The sequence below is a fragment of the Corvus hawaiiensis genome, chromosome 14, assembly GCF_020740725.1.
Source record: "Corvus hawaiiensis isolate bCorHaw1 chromosome 14, bCorHaw1.pri.cur, whole genome shotgun sequence".
NCBI classification, from domain to species: Eukaryota; Metazoa; Chordata; class Aves; order Passeriformes; family Corvidae; genus Corvus; species Corvus hawaiiensis.
This window is the reverse complement of record NC_063226.1, coordinates 21,801,775-21,821,121: the sequence shown is the minus strand read 5'-3', so window position 1 is coordinate 21,821,121 and position 19,347 is coordinate 21,801,775. Positions and strand designations below refer to the sequence as shown.

Here is a 19,347-nt window from a genome sequence, read left to right as displayed (position 1 = left end):
CCGGGGTCTCCTGTCACTTGAGGTTGATGCTTGGCTTGCCTGAGCTCTGCATGCCCCGGAGAATTCGGGGTGTGCTGCGGTGCCAGGGAGCCCCCAAAGCCCGAAGTCCCTCCCACCAAATCCATTTCCTTGTGGGGTTTTTTCTTACATAGCTGCTGTTCAGTTTTCCATTTCTCTCCCACTTTGGGACTGCTTTAATCTTTCAGTTACAGCCTCCTACGAGTGCTGCTATGCCAAATGTCCGGGTTAAGGAAGAGTTGGTGTTGTGGTAAATAAAAACGTTGGGATAAATCCCTGCTCCTTGTGTCAGTCCCAGGAGGAGCTGGGAGGAGGCCTGGCTCCATTTCCATGGCTCTGGCCCCAGTTCCCACCTGCTGGGTAAGGGACACGCCGATAACTCCTGTGTCTCCTGAGATATATCAGGGATGTCTGGAAAACCCTGGGAGAGCGGTGCTGGGAGGGTGCCATAGGCATGGGAAGCAGGATTTCGTGGAGCTCTGAGCAGGCTGTTCTTGCTGGGAAACCACACACCCCATGTGGTCACCACGTCCATCTGTCCCTCCTGCCCAGGGTTTCAGTGTTTGAGCACCACAGGCTTTGCAGACCACAACGTTTTTTTAACTGCCGAGAACCTGATTTCCTTGTAACTCATCAAAGGGTTTTTCTTTTTTTAAACACTTCTTGAAAAATCTCTGAAATGCTTCAAGCTGACATCTTAATGTATTTATGACATTAGCTGCTTCTGCTCTGGAATGGTTGCTCTGAATCTCTTTGAGCCTGGCTGTTATTTTGAACATGACTAATTCCCTGAGTGACTAAGCTCTTAGATAATAGGAAAAATTCATCAAGTTATCTCGGTCTCCAATAGTTTCTATTGTTATGAAAAGACGACTTAGGGAAAAAAAAAATAAATAAAGATGCTTATTATGTAATGTGGGCAGGGAGAGGAAAGACGAGCCTTGGTAGGGACTGGCCAGAGTGCCATATGTGGGAAAGGCAGGAGTGCCTTATCCAGGAGCCAGGTTCAGCCTGTGAAATCTCCAGCTTAGGCTGGATGAGAAATAAGGAGTTCCTTGTCCGGAGCTCTGGTGACTCCTGCTGAAGCCAAGGAGTTGTGCTCTTGTACAGAAGCGTGTTCAGAGGGGATCCCAACACCTTCCTCCCCATTCTGCCACACTGCAGAGTTCCTTGGATGTGACCCAGGATAATGCTGGGCATGCACCACACCTTCTGTGCGTGGCTGTTTCAGGTAGCACCTCTAGCACTCACAGCTCCTGCAGTGCCGTGTTCTGGGAAGCACAGCAAACCTCAGCTCCATCCCATTGCATTTTCCCGTTGGTGCTGCTGATCAGCAATGCTGAACTGCCAACTGTGCTGCTTGGAGCAGCCAGCACAGCACCAGGTGCCTTTCTGCGCCCCTGTGTGCAGCCGTGTCCCACGGCAGGTGGGATTGTCCCTGTGATCCCACACAGCCAGACTCCCCCTTGGTACAGCCGGGGTCCCATTGGTACAGCCGGGGTCCCCTTGGTACAGCCGGAGTCCCCTTGGTACAGCCGGGGTCCCATTGGTACAGCCGGGGTCCCCTTGGTACAGCCGGGGTCCCCTTGGTACAGCCGGGTTCCCTTTGGTACAGCCGGGGTCCCCTTGGTACAGCCAGAGTCCCCTTGGTACAGTCGGGGTCCCCTTGGTACAGCCAGAGTCCCCTTGGTACAGTTGGGGTCCCCTTGGTACAGCCGGAGTCCCCTTGGTACAGCCGGAGTCCCCTTGGTACAGCCGGGGTCCCCTTGGTACAGCCAGAGTCCCCTTGGTACAGCCGGGTTCCCTTTGGTGCAGCCAGAGTCCCCCTTGGTACGGTCGGGGTCCCCTTGGTACAGCCGGGGTCCCCCTTGGTACAGCCGGGGTCCCCTTGGTACAGCCAGAGTCCCCTTGGTACAGCCGGGGTCCCTTTGGTACAGCCGGGGTCCCTTTGGTACAGCCGGGGTCCCTTTGGTACAGCCAGAGTCCCCCTTGGTACAGCCGGGGTCCCTTTGGTACAGCCAGAGTCCCCTTGGTACAGCCAGAGTCCCCTTGGTACAGCCGGGGTCCCATTGGTACAGCCGGGGTCCCCTTGGTACAGCCGGGGTCCCATTGGTACAGCCGGGGTCCCCTTGGTACAGCCAGAGTCCCCTTGGTACAGCCGGGGTCCCTTTGGTACAGCCAGAGTCCCCTTGGTACAGCCAGAGTCCCCTTGGTACAGCCGGGGTCCCCTTGGTACAGCCGGGGTCCCCTTGGTACAGCCGGGGTCCCTTTGGTACAGCCAGAGTCCCCCTTGGTACAGCCGGGGTCCCTTTGGTACAGCCAGAGTCCCCTTGGTACAGCCAGAGTCCCCTTGGTACAGCCGGGGTCCCCTTGGTACAGCCGGGGTCCCCTTGGTACAGCCAGAGTCCCCTTGGTACAGTCGGGGTCCCCTTGGTACAGCCAGAGTCCCCTTGGTACAGCCGGGGTCCCCTTGGTACAGCCAGAGTCCCCTTGGTACAGCCGGAGTCCCCTTGGTACAGCCGGGGTCCCCTTGGTACAGCCGGAGTCCCTTTGGTACAGCCGGGGTCCCCTTGGTACAGCCAGAGTCCCCCTTGGTACAGCCGGGGTCCCCTTGGTACAGCCGGGGTCCCCTTGGTACAGCCGGGGTCCCTTTGGTACAGCCAGAGTCCCCTTGGTACAGCCGGGGTCCCCTTGGTACAGCCGGGGTCCCATTGGTACAGTCGGGGTCCCCTTGGTACAGTCGGGGTCCCCTTGGTACAGCCAGAGTCCCCCTTGGTACAGCCGGGGTCCCCTTGGTACAGCTGGGGTCCCCTTGGTACAGCCAGAGTCCCCCTTGGCACAGCCGGGGTCCCCTTGGTACAGCCAGAGTCCCATTGGTACAGTCGGGGTCCCATTGGTACAGCCGGGGTCCCCTTGGTACAGCCAGAGTCCCCTTGGTACAGCCGGGGTCCCCTTGGTACAGCCAGAGTCCCCTTGGTACAGCCGGAGTCCCCTTGGTACAGCCAGAGTCCCCTTGGTACAGCCGGGGTCCCCTTGGTACAGCCAGAGTCCCCTTGGTACAGCCGGGGTCCCCTTGGTACAGCCGGGGTCCCCTTGGTACAGCCGGAGTCCCCTTAGCTGTCACACATTGTCACGAGCTGCAGGAGGGCACTGCAAGGAATCCCACTGAGCTGGGAGAGGGAATGGAGCCTACTGGCATTCACCTGCCTCACTTGGAGAAAGAGGAAAAAAAAGTAGAAAAAGGCTATAAACTTCTTTTTTCATGCTGATACTGCTGATAAAAATGAGTGCTCTATGTTCTGTTCATCCACCTACTGCTATCCATCTGGAATTCCTACTTCATTAGGTTGGCTTGCACTGTTTCCTTCATTAGAAGAGTGTCAGATTCAATCGGCTGTTCCCTCTCCTTTTTTTGGGAGGCAGGAAGAGGGGGAGAAAATTATTTATATGAAACACATCCAATTCTCCGGGTTAATTTGTGTGAAGAACACGAGACCCACGGGTCAGCTTCTTAATGAGATGGTTTTTCCTTTTCTCAGTGTCTTGACAAGGAGAAGCCCAGGGAAGCCGGAGCCAAGTGTCGCAGGAGGGGGGTGAGGAGGCTGCAGGGAGCTCTGGGCGATTATTTTCCGTCCTCATTCCCTTGCAGGAAGCAGGGCTGGGGCTCCTGCTCCCCTCTGCCACAGCTGTGCCACCAAGGCAGGGGACCGCGCCTGGCTCAGCCTGCCTGGTGTGGGTAATTCCAGACTGCCCTCAGAGTAAGCTCAGGCTGGCAGAGCAGCAGGAAAGAATCGGATAACAAGTCCCAAGGACTGCACAGCATCAGGATTTCAAATCCACGAGCCTTTGTGTTTCCCTGGAGTGCTGGGACAGGGCCTGGCTCTGCCTTGCCCATCTGGCGATAACATTTTCAGGGAATCATCCTCGTGCTCCTGAAGCCGCCCCTTGTGCAGGGCCAGGCACTAAAGGCACAAAGCCGAGCCCAAACTTCCCCTCTGCTTTTCCCTGTGCGGTTTCTGACGTTGCTGGTTGGTGGGTGCATCGTGGATCGTGCTGTTCCCATTCTTCCCAGCACCTTGTGCTGCTCATTGCTGGACCTCCATGGGCTCGGGCAGAGGGAAAGACTCTGTTAGGTTTGCTTTTTTACTGCGTAGGAATTGTCAGGCGTTGGATTTCAGAGGACCCTCCTTGTTGTGGCAGAGCTGAAATGCACGCTTTGATTTTCACGCCGAAGAGTTTCCCCGTGCCCGGGCAGCTGAATTTCTCAGGGACTCCACTGGGGACACTGACCCTGAATTCAGAAGGGTCTTGTTTTACTTTCTAGCAGGTGATAATCTTTTTTCCACTCACCACTTTGTCCAGACCTGTGCTGATGTGAAGATTCTGCAGTTTAATGTCAGAGTGCCTGCAGGGAGCACTTGTCTTCCCCCAGGGAAGGGACTTGGCTTGGATTTTTCTGCAGTTTGGGCTTTGCTTTCTTTACTTTTTTCCAGGCTCAACAGTGAGCCCAGAAGCTGAGAAATAAAATTAAGGAGTAAAGGTTCTCTGTGTTCCTTTTGGCCAGGGGTTGGGGTTTTTTTTCAGACGGGAAGAGCTTACATAAGGTCGAAATGAGCATCTGAATTGGATGGGTCCTTTTAAACAGAACTTTCTTGGCCCCTGAAGTCTTTCTCTGTGACCAGGGTAATTGGTGTTACCACATCTGATTTCTGTGGGTTTGAGCGGGGGTTTATTTTCTTTTTCAACACTGGGAATCTGAAGATGCTTCTCGAGTGCAGGCTGGAGTGTGGAGCAGATGCGAGGAGAGCAGAAAGCTCTCGCAACACGATTGCCAGGGGCAGGAGATTTTAGTCTGTCTTAATGCTTTAAGTTCATGTTAACTTAAAAATAGAAGGTTTGTTGTTCTCACTGCAGTCCAGGGGAGCACAATGGGCTCGATGCCCCCAGATAGGCTCTCTGTGCCATTTCAGCATGGTCTGTGCAGCGTTACAGGAGCTGAGACACCGATTCCATCGGGACATCACAGCTGTGGCTCAGCTTCCCATCTTTTGATGAAATTCTTGCGGGGTTTTTTTTCATGGAATACTTGGAGCAGTGACCTGGGGATGCTCAGGTCCTTTCCCACGGCCTCTGAGCTTTGTGTGACACTCTTGCCCAGGTGGTCGTGAGGGTGCAGCTGAACTCAACCTCCAGCAGTGCCCTGTGTGCTCTAAACATTGCAAAGTGGGCTTAGAAACTTAATTTCTTCTATTTGCAGCACTCCCAGCCTTGCCACAAGGGCATCTTGCTTCATGTGGTCCTTCCCTGCTCTCTCCCACATCCTCCTTCTCTCCCAATTCACTGCTTTGCTGGCTCTCAACTTCTGCAGTCCTTTAGAAAGAGGAAATCACTGGAAAAAAGTCCCAAGTTCATGTGGACAGTGAGGAAGCTTTCCATTTGAGGGATGGAGTGGACAGGCAAGGAACTGTGGGTGACTGGAAAGTTAATTTTTCACAGCCAAAATCAGGCCCAAGTCCCAAGTCTCTACGAGTATTCCTCCATTTTGCAGTTGGGATAAGGAATTTTAGGTATTTGGGGATTTTTGAAGCTTCCCATGAAGCCATTCCGTAAACATACAAGATTCTGGAGATTCTTGAGGAAAAATCTGCCCTTTACAGCAGCTCTGCAGCTCGTAGGCTGGTGCCTCCCATCTGGCCCAGGATGGGGAAGAGGCCTCTGTCAGACATTCTGTGAAGAGAAAGGAAAAAGAGGCAACTCCCAGCTTAAGGAAATCCTCCTTTTTGGAAACAGCAAATCATAATCTCACTGGCCTTTAATCTCTGAAACCCTGAGCTTAATTCCTGCCTAGATTTAGGAAAAAAAAAAATATAATGGTTTTCTTATAATCTCTGATGGAGTCCATAAGTCACCCCCCACGTCACAGCAGCGGCCGTGAGCGCCCAGCGCGGGAGACTGGGAGTGGAGGAGCAGGTGCCCACACATCCCTGGGTACCAGGGCTGCCTGTTCCTTTTTGGGGGCAGTATTAATTCAACTGGAAGGTTTAAACTTCCCTGACAGTGCCATAAAGGTCTGGGGTGGGGCTTGCACTGCAAGAGGGAAACAAAGGAGCCGAAGCAGTTTGGGACTGACAGTCACCGGCAGTGTTTTCCCCTTGGCCATGGATTTCATCTATCCAGACCAACTGTATTCCTGCTCAGAATCACGAACCACACTTACTTGTGTGAAATGTTCCCAAATTCACCCAGAGCCTTATCTCCTTTGGCCAAAGCTTAGCAGATTTGGGGTCCTGTCACATCCCAGAGCTCTGCCACACCGCTTCCTACAGCGGCATGGCTGGAATTCTCTGCGTCTGCACTGAGGTTAAGAGTTTAGTGGCTCATTTTCCCAGTTAATAGAAGGTGGAGCTGATGTGTTGGGAAAACAGGGATCCCTTTGCCTGTCCAAGGGTGGAGGTTGTTACTCTGCACAGGGATCTACAGCAGCACAGGGAACTGGAGCTGGCTCCATGTACGGCCACGCGCCCCTGGAGTGCCCTGGCACCTCGTGTGGGGCCGTGGGCCTGTCCTTGCGAGGGGAATCCGGGACCTGTAGGCATTCCAGTTCCAAATCCTGAGCTGCGTTTGTTGAGCTGCAAGGAGAGGGATGTGCTAATTACTGGAGACATCCATTGGAGGGAGACGTGGTCACAAGGCTGAGCCCGGCGTGTTCCGCACGGGAGGATTTGGCACCATCCGTTTCCTAGGCTTGCTCCAAAATTGCTGTATTGTAATTAATGTCAGTGTAGGGCCCCTCTGTTGGTTATTTGGGTGTCCAGAATTCCCCATCCCACACGTGTCCATGAGATCGATGGAGATACAGAGCTGGATGGATGTGATGGGAGCCCTGGCTCCTTCCCTGCTTGCTGTCCCTCCGCAGAGGTGCTGAAATTTCAATCTCCCTTCTCAGCCAGCACAAGCCCTCGCTGATCCTGCATCACAACCCGCGCTCCCCAGAGCTCCTCTCGTGTCAGGGCATGTTCTGTGCGGGACGTGGTGTTTTATGTAATGGGTACAAATCTTCTTTTCCCCTTCCTCGTTTCGCTCTGTACAGAACGTTAGACCAAACTTCCCAGAAAGCATTCCGTGAAGTTAAACTTCACCGTGGTTTTACATAAACCCCAGCTGTGTAGGTGTGCTTTATCAGAAAGGCTTCTAAGAGAAGGTACCGTCCATTTTCGTAGTAAAATTAACATTTAGTGCACGCAGAAGGCAAGGGGAATTACATAAAGCAGCAAGTACTGTTGGGAATACTGTGGATATCATTTAAATAGAAGCTTCTCTGCAGTGAATCTGTTTGTGCTGCTGTTACACACACAGCCTCCTCTGGACCCCAAACCGACGTGAGGCACCCGGTGCTTTCCTGCCTGATCTTTTAGGGGCTGTTTGCTCTGAGAGAGACCTGGCGAAGGGGATGCTGCGGCTGAGCTTCCCGCGATGCAGCATCCCCCGGGATGGAGCATCCCCCGGGCTCCCCAGGGGATGGGGCACAGCAGAGGGGTCCCCACATCCTCCCGTGGCTCCTGACACCCCCGTGGTGGGGGTTTTGGGGACCCCCGCCCGCAGCCGGCAGCCCAGGAGGGGCCGGCTCTGTGGCTGTGGTTACGATCCGTGCCCTCCCCTGCGCTCTGAGTGGCTCGGCTCTTGCAGAATGCCAGCCCCAGCCCTGCCAGGCTCGGTGCTGGCAATGAAACCCTCCCGCTCGGCTCCGGAAGTGGCCAGTGAGCATGTGTGATGTGTGCACCTTTGTTCTGGAGGTTTCCCAGCCCTCTGCTGCTCGCCCTGCCCTGCTTTTGCTCCCCTGTCTCTGTGCAGGGCTCAGGGGAGGCTGCCTTGAAACCCCGCTGGCATTTCCCAGTCTGGGCATGGAGAGGAGACGGAGCCAGGGATGGGCCGTGCCTGCTGAGGGTCCCCAGGCCCTGGGGGTGTGTGGACCAGCAGAACATCTCCACTGGGCTTCCTCTAACACCTCCTCTGGGCTCCACACCCAGGCTCCCTCTGTGCTCACTGCAGTTTAGAGGAAAAGATAAACTGGCCATAAAGTCCCTCTAAATTCAAGCTGGTTGTGTGTTTTGGGGAAGTCGTCGTTGCTTCTGAGACTGAAACTGGAATTTCCTGGCTGTTTTTGTAAGTTCAGGTTTATGTTTTGGAAAATTGCCTGTGCTGTTTTGGGAAAGGACGGTAGCAATAATAATAAATATTCCACATCTATTATGTGTTGGAACTAAACGATCTCCAAGGTCCCTTCCAACCTGAATCATTCTATGTTTGCTATTCTGATTAGTCTAAAATTACATCAGATAGACTGGCTATCCTAAAAATGGATCCTTGATAGAAAATGCAGGTTTGGAAGCTGGGGATGAGGCAGATCCGTCACCTGGATACAGCCTGGCATCTGTGCTAACGGGGCAGCCTGGGGCAGCTTTACAGCAGCTTCTTGTGAATACACAGGGAAAAAAGGGCTTTTCACTGTCCTCCTGAATGAGAAGCTCCCTGCCTGGACAGAGCAGGGGCCTCAGATGCTGGAGAGAGCCTCTGGCTGGCACTTATCACCCAAAATAAACCATCTGAGCAGCCCAAACTGTTCTTGTTTCTAAAGCTGCTTGACACAACCCACCCTCTGCGTGTACAAACACATCCCAGCCCACACGTGCTCCAGAGCTGGTCAGAAATGAGCAGGATGGCGCTGGCTGAGTGTTGGTCTGGCACAAACCAGTGGGTCCGAGTGGAGGCCACCAAGGGAGACCCCGTGGACATCCAGGCCTGACACGGTCTCTCCTTTGATGGTGTTTGGGGTGGATACAGCACCCTCCTGTTTTTGAGGGAGCCCTCTGGCAAAAGAAAAAAATTAAAATAAGCCTTGCATTAAACAGCTGGGTTAGTGTTTGTGTAACCCCCTGCCCCTTGCCCAAATGCTGGTGCCCTGGAAGGACGCTGCTGGCAGGACAGGCTGCCCCTTGCTGGTGAGGTTAAAACATGAAGCTGGCCAGGTTTAGACATGAAAGTCCTCCCCAGCTCTCACTGTTTGCTGCAGGAGAACAGCCGAGGTGCTTGTTTGGTGCCTGCTGGCCTCGTGTCTGTGTGGGAGCGTTCGGAGGCGCAGGTTTCCTGGAAGGTGCCGTGCTCAGCCCCCGGATGCACATTTTAGTGCATTATGCATATGCATTGGCAGCATTTCTATATTTGCCTTTGTCTGGAAAACCATTTGCTTTTTCCAGCTGAGTGTATGTGGTTTGTGTGTGTCGTGATGCCTCTCTGAGGTAACTGCTGGTTCTGGGATCTGAGATTGAGGTTTGGGATAGTGCCTGGCACCTGGGCCATAAACCCCGAGCGTGTGTGTGGTTTTAATGTAGGAATGAGCATTTCTGGCTGCTGCAGAAGGAATAAAGGCACTCCATCTGTCCTGCCCCCCCTTTTATAGATGTCTGTCTGTAGACTCAGAATTCAGTTTAACTCTTAGATGGAGACAGCCAGTGCAGCGCTGAGGGGAGAGAGAGGTTATAGGATTTGTGATGGCAGGATGTTTGTACAGAGCTAAAACGTGACCCCCCCCTCCCCAATTCCCACATTTCAGGCTCACAGCGAATTTCCAGGTTACCACGACTTGCCTTTTTGTTATTTTGGCTGCTTCGCTCCTGCTCCCCTCCCTGCTCCGAGCGGGCTCCCAGCAGCACCGGCTCCCGGGACTCCTGTTTTCCAGGGCAGCCGCATCCCGGGGCGGTGCGGAGCGGGATCTGCGCTGCTGGGAGCGCTGGGAGCCGCCTCGGGAGCCGCCTCGGAGCCGCCGGGCTCGGAGCAGCGGAGCCGCCTCGGGAGCGCGGGCAGAGCCGCGGCTGCGTGCGCTCGCTGTCACGGCGGGCGGAAGCCTCGCGTATTTATGGAGCCAGCGCTTCCTTCTGCGTTTGAGTGACAGCCAGGATGCCGTCGCTGCCTGGTCACTGGAGCTGATTAGTATGCGCCAGGGTCCGCCTCGCTCCGAGGGATGCAGCCGCAGCAGCTTGCAGAGCTGTCACACTCACACGGGCTCCGTATCTGCACTGGCTTGACGAATTAAAAAGCGAGCCAGCCAGCGAGAGAGAGACCAGGAAAGAGAGGGGGGACGAGACAGAGAGAGAAGCTTGCAGACAGCGCTCGCTCTTTTCCTAAAGGAAGGATTTTGCATCCCGAGTGCTCACTGGTTGTGATGATGCTTCACTTAGCGGGCTCAGAATGAGCTAGAGACAGCAGATAGGGGAGAAACTAAAGGCAGAGCACAAAGCATTACGAACCAGCCCAAAACCAGGAACAGTTTTCTCCTCTATTCTAGCATGGTGGATGTATGGACAGTCTTACAGAGCAGAGGTTGACTTCTCCAAATCTGCCAGCCCCACACCTCGAACACTACAGTGTTCTGCATTGCACCATGACCTTGGATGTTCAAACGGTGGTCGTTTTTGCAGTGATTGTGGTGCTATTGCTTGTGAATGTCATACTCATGTTCTTCCTGGGCACTCGTTAAATGGATTTTTTCTCCTGAGCTGTTGGGGGCTACTACTACCACTAGCAATTCAACAAGAGAGCACGAGCGGGAGAGAGAGAGAGAGAGAAAGGCGAGAGAGAGAGAGAAAGAGAGAGAGAGATTTCTTACTGAGGGGGGAAACGCGTTGAGCTTCAACATGGCCTCGCTGTGATATGTATGACGTTGGTATTATTATCTCTCCCTAAATCTTTTGTCATGTCTTGTCTTTTAAGTATGCCTGTAAGTGTAGCTGCTTTTGCCGGGGTTTTAAATGTGATAAATAATAACAGTGATCCGGTCCTCCGTGGTGCTGTGCTGGCGAGATAGAGCTGTGCTTCTTTAGGCAGCAGCAGAGTGAAAATGATCTGTCTGTGGTGAGCACTGGCTGTGTTGTTTTGCTTTCCTTTGAAATAGAGGCTCAAGTTAATAATAAGTGATTTTGTGTGGAATTTCTAGCAAGCAGTTAATGTGCAATGTCTGTGAGAGTAACCATGCAGGTGCCAGGTGAGAGATGCTGGTGTGTGCAATGGAATTGAGCTATGGACATTTTTAAGGGGTGGGGGTGTGTGTGTGTTTAAGAAATCCTATTAAAGGATTAAATCTTGGCTAAAATAACATTCAGCCACAAAAAAAAAAAAAAAAGAAAAAGAAAAAGAGAAATTCTACTTACTGTTTTTATCTGTGTTGCCTTGATGATCTGATTTGATTTCTTAATATTCAGCCCCAAACCTTCCAAATTCTATGTCCACAGTGATGTAACCCAGCTCCTTTTAGAGATGTGAGAGGGACCGAAACATAACCTGCTGGGTTTTTATTCTGGTTGTGCGTGGTTTCTGTCTCTGCAAATTGGGGAGGAAAGATCAAAGGGAAAAAGGGCAATGCAAGCTTTGTTTTTCTTTGCTAAAGCAACAGATACGGGGGGGTTGGGTTTTGCTTTGATTTTCTAGAAATCTGATTTTGGCTTTCTTTTCTTTCTCTCGTGTGTGTGTGTGTATATCAAATTTTGGGGAATGTATCTAAGAAAAATCTTTTCCCACCTCAAGGATAACGAGCTTTTGAGATGGGTTGCTTGGCGTGACTTTATTTACATTGATTTTCTGGAAAATGAAGTGCTAAGTTGTGTATTATGGGCTTGCTGGAAAGGTGTCCAGTAGTTAGAGGTGTTTCTAGCCCAAAATTGCAATGTTTACAGCTGGGAAGCAGGGCTGGCTGGGGGCTCCAGTGGCAGCACGAGGAGTTTGGAGAGAATACGAAGGGAATGTCTGGGAAGAGCAATGTCTTTTCCTCTGGAAAATATGTCTCTGTTCTGTGCTTCTGATAGAGGTCTTACGGATTTTTTTTTTTTTTTTATATATTCTTTTCCCCTCCAGAAAAATCAGAATTGCTTAAAACAAACAAAGATATCAGTTTGAAAACGTTTTTTGTCTTTGTTGATGGGTCACCAGAATTTTTAGTGCTGTGATAATTTAACTAATTCATGCTAATTCCAGCTGTCTATTATTTATTTGATGTCCTCTTAAAAAAACCAGCCACATAACTGATGTCTAAAGACAAAGCTGGAGGTTCCAGATGGAGACATGGAGTTATTTCCCAGTGAGGATCTGTGTGCTGGGGGTTAAATGCCAAGCTGGGCTCAGAAGCCGATGGCTTTTCGACGGTGGCATGGTTGGAAACGGAGTTAAATCCGGCAAATTTGGTGCTTTCAAAGTGCTTTTAGCTGTAAAGAAAAGAAAAAAGAAATTTTCCCTGAGTGCCAGGGTGGGAACAATCGTCCCCAAAAGTGTTTTGGGGCAGTAGCCCGTTTTAATGGGGAGAAAAGCCAGGAGCCAGGGATGCAAGCCCAGGAAGATGCTCCGGTGCCTGCTGGCTCCGTTTCCCCTCGTCACTTGTAGCTATCTGCAAGAGGTACCTGCTTCACTTCACAGGAGACTGAGTCAATCTTGTTCTCTAAAAAAATCCCAGTAAATAAAATTGCTGCTGAGGATGGTTTGGGTGTTAAACAGCTCAGATTTGCTCTATTTGCCTATTAGCCATCCTGTGTCAATAGTTTTATAGGTTGCAGAATCTCCTGGCAATGTAATAAATGAGCTGAGATCACCATGGAGAGGGAATCGATCAAACAGCAGCCAAAATCATCCTTTCAGGGGAGCAGCCTTGAGCAGCAAAGGGATTTGGAGGAGAAAGGGTGGAAAAATGAGCAAAAACCCAACCCCAGAACTGACCAGCGAGTTAAAACGGGATGTGGCTGTGCCTGAATGTTTATTTTCTCAGGGCTCTCTGGCACTAAGGTTTACCTTTCAATACGATTTCTACCAGGAATGCCCAGTACCTGACACGGTTTCCTGGGTGCATTCCTTGATCCAGAGCTTGTACTCCCGGGGAGATATTTGGGAATTGTGTGTGTTCGGTGGTGGATATTCCTGCGGTGCCCCTCTGGTTCCATCCCTGGGGTGGGGTGTGCTGGGGGTGCATGGGGAGGACGAGGGGTTGTGCACGCTCAGCTGCTGGGAGGGAGCGCCGCGAGCCGAGGTTTTCCCATCACGGAACGTGAATTTCTCGGGAGGATTCATGTGGTTTTATGACAACTTTTTGCCTTTTATCCTCCTGAAGGCTGGTGGAGTTAAAGAAGGAAAGTTAACACGGAGCAATAGGAAAGTTGGCAGCAGCAAACTTTGTTATTGCAGCAGCACCGTTCTTGTTATCTCGGGCTTCCTGTTGGAATTTGGGGGGGAAAGAGAGGAGGAAACGAGAGCCGAAAGAATGAGCGAGGGCTGGGCTTGCTGCTTGTTTAGTTCGCTTTCTGTTTCCCACCTCAGGCCTCAGTGACCACCTCTTCAGCCCCAGCCCCAGCCCCAGTTTTGTAGTTTGGCAGCTGCGGTTTGGCGGTCCCTGGGCTGCGGGAGCCCCGAGCCCGGCGCATCCCTCCATCCTGCCGAGCTGGTGCAGCGGCTCAGCCCGTGAGCACCGGGAGCTTTCTGGGGTGACAGCGCTCCCAGGCCCCACTAGATCCCCATTCCCATAAGTGACTGTGCCTGCAACACTCCGGGTGTCATTTGCACGCTGTGAAATATCCCTGGGATTGGAGCTTTCCTTGTCCCGGAGCTCCGTGGGACCATCCCGGGTCACGTTTGAGTCCCTGGGGGTGCTTCAGCCCTGTGACTCCCTTGGGTTTCTTCACGTTTGTGGGGATGCTCAAACCCAGGGATGAGGCAGAGGGATCGTTCCTTTAAAGGAATCGGAGTGCTGACCCGCTGGAAAATACGGCCCCAAAGAAAAAAAATTACGAATTTGTCTGCAAAAAGCGTACTTGTGATGCATAAAATCTCTTTCAGTGCCTGCTGCTGTGTGTTTGCTGAGGCTGGGTGATGGGAGACCTGCCTTGCTGTTGTCTGCTTAAGCAGGATTCAATGTTATTTGCCACAGGATTCATGAAAATGCCTCTGCCTGTATCATAGCAACCCTGTTTCCCACAGTCCATAAAAAGTCCATTCCTCCCGAGCAGCAATCCGCCGTCTTAAAGATTCAGGCACCCTCCTCGGCGTGAGGAAAGGGTGATGCCCCCCTCTCGGAGTGCTTCCCAGAAAGCTGAACGTTGGGACGATCCCGGCTTGTCCTGCCTGCACGGCGATTTTAATGCTCTTTAAGACAGATAAAGTGCTTTCCTTTCGGGTTTCTAAAGGCTTCCTCTCCCACCCTGGCTATTTCCCACCTCTGTTTAAAACCTCACATGACAAGTTAAAGGGGATGGGACAGCTCCGAGGTCTGTGACGCGGTGGCTCTGCCCCGTCCTGCCATTTGGCTTTTCCCCCGGGATGGCAGCAGCACAGCCCTCGCTTTTGTTGTGTAGTGAGTGAAGATGTGCCCCGATGCGAGCCCTTCTGCGGGGATGCAGAGGTGCTTTCTCAGCCCGTAGATGACTGTTGTTAAGAGCTGCATGTTCACCTGACTCCTGCCCCCATCTGTTTGCATAATGTGGTTATATTTCTTTTTGGATCAGGTATTCAGTACACAGCCCAGCTGCTGTGTATAATGTCTGAAGGAAAATTGCCAAAAATCCATGTAAGTTTTTTTAGTTTTTTGGTTTGGCTTTTTTTTGTTGTTGTTGTTGGTTGCTTTAGTTTCAGTTTGTGACTAGAACCCCCGTCTGTGTTGTCATTTCATTTTGTTGTGGTGCTTGGTTTGTGTATTCAGTGAGTGCTGGTCGTGCTGGGAGCCGGTGCTCTGTGTGCCCTGCCTGCCTGCATGTGTGTCCGTGTGTGCTGCCGTGCTGTGTCCGTGTGCTCCGTGTTGGAATGATGCCTCTCTCCCGGGGAGCCTCCTGGATTTGACATTTCCAACGTGGATTTTCTCATCTGGGTGTGATCACTGTGCTCAGTGTGTCTCTCCCAGTGAAACGCTGGGAGAGCTATTTTGGTAGAACGCAGGGATTTGTCTCAGAGCTGCGGAGTCTCCAATGAGGAGAAGTTGGGAAGCTTGAGGAAAACTCCCAAATGTTAATAATTGTGTAAGAACTGTCCTGGTTGAAGAGGGTGCTTGTGCAGGGGTTCCTCGCAGAGGGTCATTCTGCCGGCTCCTGGCTTTGCCACGGATTCCTGTACGGTCTTGGGCGCGTTCCTTTGTTCCTCTGTTGCCTTGTGCCTCTTCTTTTCCATCTGGGACAGAGGAATATCACGCAGTGCTGAGGTGTAGCCATGCCTGGTGTTGTCCTGTTTGTCCCCTCTCTGTGGTGCTGTCCTGGCTGGCTGGGGGCCAGTGGCAGTGCGGGTGGGGGACGTGTGTGTGCCCACATTGGCCCAGCTCTGCCTACCTGGCTTTTGCCTGTTGGAGCTGTTGCAGACAGCAAGAGCTGTAGTGATTGATGCTTCCCACTAGAAATAGATGCTCCTGGAGGAAGAGCTGCTGGAGGAACCATGATTTACTGTCTTTATTTTATTAGTTGTGGTTGAATTTCTTTCCTGAGTGGAAATGAGTCTTAATCTGCAAGCACCCACAGACGGCTGGGTTGGCTCTAACCAGCAAAGGGCCACGTGGCCTCCGCTCCTGATTCCTGGTTTTACTGGGAGTTACTCTGGCATTGTTGGAAACACCACCTTGATGGGGTGTTCACAAGGGCATCTGAGCTCAGGGCAGGAAGCTCCCGGAGCTCTGCTGGTGGGGACTGTGTTGGGCAGCCTGGAAGCTTTGCCACCGGAGTTAAAGAGAATTTTGGGGCTTGATGGGAGTGAGCGTGTGCAAGGACGTAAGGAATTAGGTCTGCATTTCAGCTGACTCTAGTTTATCCCTAAGGATATCATTTCACAAGAGTGTGCTGCTTTGGGGAGCTACCCCTCGTGCTATCACAGAGCCGGGGAAACTGAGGCACGTGGTCCTTGGAGAACGGCACATTTTGGGATGGGGGTTAGTGGGGCTGGGAGCCGGAGCAGGATGCAGGGCCCGTCGGTGGGGGAGGATGTTCGGTACCGTGTTTGGCGTCTGGCTGGTTCGTTTTCATGCAGACCTTGCCGTGGGGAGGTGTCAGAGGGCCAGGCTGGTGCGGGGTGTCGTGGGCTGAGCTGCTCCCTCGTGGGGGAGGATGGATTTGGGGGATTTGGGAGCCGGGAGCAGCCGCGTGTGGCCGTGCCCGTGTGAGGGGCCGTGTGGTTCAGCGCCTGCCCTTTCCTTTGCATCAGCTGAGGCATATATAACACAGCGTATGGGCTGCTGGCAGCCGGCGTGGGGCTATTTTCAGCTGCTTCTGCGCCTCAGCAGAGCCGGGGCTGCGCTGAGCCTGCCCTGCTCACCGGGCTGGGCTCAGTCTCCAGAGATGAGCTGGTCCTCAGCCCCCTTCCCTCCTCCAGGACCTGTCTGGGATGGGCAGGGCAGGCACTGACCCCTGCGGGTGCTGGGGACAGCCGGCAGCCCTGCCCTGGCTGCCAGGGAGGCAGAGCAGTCTCAGCAAGGAGCATTGCCCCGGTTAAAGCAGCCCGGCTCTTTGTTTTCCCTTTTATTTCCCTGGATAAAGCCCCAGGTGGATTTCAAGGCTGGTCACTGTGATGGGATGAGCCGTGTGTGCTTCAGTGTCCTTCTGGAGCGGGGCTGTCAGTGCCCGGCGTGCCCGGGGCTCTGTGCTCTGCCGGGGGACTGAGGCTGGAATGTCCTTCCCGCTGCTCCTGCTTGGGAAAGCAGCGTGCCTGGCTGTCCTACTGCCTCCCAAGGCCTCTGTTGCCAGCCCTGCTCCCCTCCTGTCCCTCCTGGAATGCTGAGGACAGCTGTCTGGTTTTCAGGGATGCCCCGGAGCATCCGGGCTGTGCCCTGTGCCGCAGAGAGCCCACAGCCTCGCCAGGCATCCGGCAAAATCCCTGCATGTTGCTGGCTGGGTTTGTTCCCTCTCAGTACTCATGATGTTGGTCCCAAAGTTTCCAAAGGGTTAAGCTACTGCTGGTGCCAGTTTTGGGGGTTTTGAGCCCCTGCACGGGAGCTCAGAGCTGCGAGAGCAGCTGCAGCTCACGCTGAGAGATGCCGGGAGAGGAATCGGCCCAACTCCGAGGGCTTGGAAAGCAGGAAGGATGGAATTGTGTACGGAATTGTTCTCTTGTAATTGAGCAAATGCAGTCTGGCCTCAGCTACACAAACAGGAGTGGAGAGGAAACCCCTAAGGATCTGTCTTTTACCCCAATAAGCAGTGGGTTAATTTGCTGGGCATATCTAGGGAAAAGTTTTGTCAAGTAAAATTGTTCCATTTGACAAAAGCATCAGGCTCTTGCTGGCATTATCAGAAAACAGGGTTTTTTTTCCAAGCATTTCTATGGACCACATTCCCCTGCTATTTCTGCTGCTCCACTCCCCTGTATTGTGTTCAGCAAATCTGACAAGGTTCTCTCAGTATGTCGTGCACTGAAGTTTCTGTTCTGATACCAAATTTAGGGAAGGCTTGTTATCTACAATTCTTTCTTCCTGGCTTGATAAGGTGCTGATTAATTTAATGCAACTCTCTTTCCTTATCTAGTTGAGCTTCAGTCAGTTTTAGTATAATCTTGAGAAAGCGTGATCAATCTTTAATGTTTGTTTTTAAGGTTTATTCCAAAGCCTTTTAGGCACGCTAGATGTTCGCTCTTTTGTGAAGTTCTAGGAGAATTAAGTTAAAAAGTAACAATTATAGAACCAGTTTTGAATGCAGATGAAACATTTTAAAGTTGCTGTGAAACAAGAAAGAGCAGTTGGCTCTGATGAAGTTTTAGGTGTTAAAATAGAATTGTCTCAACTCTGGTGCTGGATGCATAAGGCAGTGCCCTTGGATTGGGATGATGCAGGGAAGAAGGAGAGGGCCTGTTCCCTCTCCAGAGGGGTGTGTGAGGTGAGGAGGGGCAGGGACACTGTCGCCTGTCCCTGTGTGGGGAATTGTCCCCTGCTTTTGCCCGAGCACACAGGCACGAGGAGCAGACAGTGCAAGGAAACCGGGCTGTCATGGGTGCAGAGCAACTGCCTTGATTTGGTGATCAGGAGTTGACATCTGGATAGATTTTCAGTCTCCTCTGGTCCAGAGGATATGGATCTGTCTTCCAATGCCCAGCAGCAGATCGATCCTATCTCCTGGATACAGAGGGTTTTGCAGAAGTGTCAAAAAGTCTTTCCTAAGGAATTAAAAGTGCACCCGTGCACAGAGCAGAGGAGCTGAACCTTCCAAACCTGCAGGCTGGGAACAAATTTACTTAAGACTAACAGGCTGCCTTAGAATCAGAAATCTTCAGCCAGCAGAAGCCTGTCTTCTTCAGTGCACACCCAGAGCCTGGGAAGTGTGTTCCCGGGCATTAACAGGAGCGAGACTGTAGATTTATGGAATTCAGGGAGCACTGGCCCTGCTGCCCCCAGCACCCCTCTGCGGGGGTGGGTGCTGCTGAGCCACGTGCTGAGGCCACCCCCGATGTCCCTCTCAGCCCACTGCCATTTGCACATTGTCACAGTGGCCCCAGCTGTCACAAACCCCGTTTTCCCAGCTGGATTTGAAGCTCAGGACGAGTCTGTGTCTGGTCCCCAGAGCCCGCGTTTGGCTGGAGGTTGTCGGCAGCGCGCGCTCGGTGCTTCTCCTTTTGCCATCTCCCTCCGTGGCTTCCCGGTTCCCTGGTCCCCTCCTGCACCGTGTGACAGAGTTGCTGTGCTTTGCCCCAGAAAGCAGAGCTGGTTTAATCTCTGTTTTTCAAGCAGCTGCCAGGCTGTCCCTGTCTCTCCTCCCCGCACACGTCAGTGCACACATGTGTACACGCGTGTGCAGCGCTGCCTGCACCTCCTATGGATTGCTCTGTACATGGGCAGGGAAACCTATGCATTAAAACACATGTGCATATGTTTTCCTTCCCAGATACATTTTGGAAAATATGAGTCAGCAGCAGCAGCAGCAGCAGCAGGCAAGAACATATTACATAATCTCCGGGAGCCGAGAAAGCCTCACAGTTTATTAGGAGGGAGGCTTTCTGCGAGCAGCAGCTTTTACCATCATTTTGGGGCCACACATTGGCCTGAGCCCCTTCGGTCAAGTGGCCTCATTTCCATCATATCCTCTCGTGTCCAGTGCAGGGAAGCAGTCCCAGCAGCCGTGGGTTTAGTTATATTTTTAAACCCCCCGGTACTGGTAGAATCTCAGGGCTGTGCTGATGGTAACGACTTTTCTCTTGTTCCTTAACATGTTCCCCTGCACAGAGTCTGTGATTTTCCTTTTTGGTTCCCCCCACTCCCCACCTCCTGCTGTTTTCTCTCAAATCTCAGCACCGAGAGAAATGGCACATGAGTGCAGCTGGAAATAGCTGCTGCCCCCTCCGCCT

The 19,347-nt window shown here is 52.5% G+C and overlaps 1 protein-coding gene across 13 annotated transcripts in view; it reads left to right on the top strand.

Moving 5' to 3' along the window:
- Positions 1-19,347, top strand: part of ARHGEF9 (Cdc42 guanine nucleotide exchange factor 9) — a 201,460-nt gene that overhangs the window by 82,130 nt on the left and 99,983 nt on the right. Inside the window, exons 1-2 of one of the 13 annotated variants that reach the window (XM_048318856.1) lie at positions 9,981-10,727; positions 14,550-14,611. The exons of 8 other annotated variants lie outside the window; for them this stretch is intronic. In XM_048318856.1, the coding sequence (XP_048174813.1) occupies positions 14,582-14,611 (30 nt within the window). In that variant the 5' untranslated portion in view covers positions 9,981-10,727; positions 14,550-14,581. Of the gene's footprint in view, positions 1-9,980; positions 10,739-14,375; positions 14,447-14,549; positions 14,612-19,347 lie in introns of those variants that run through there. 4 more of the 13 variants (XM_048318855.1, XM_048318861.1, XM_048318859.1 and 1 more) reach the window with 4 other exon arrangements.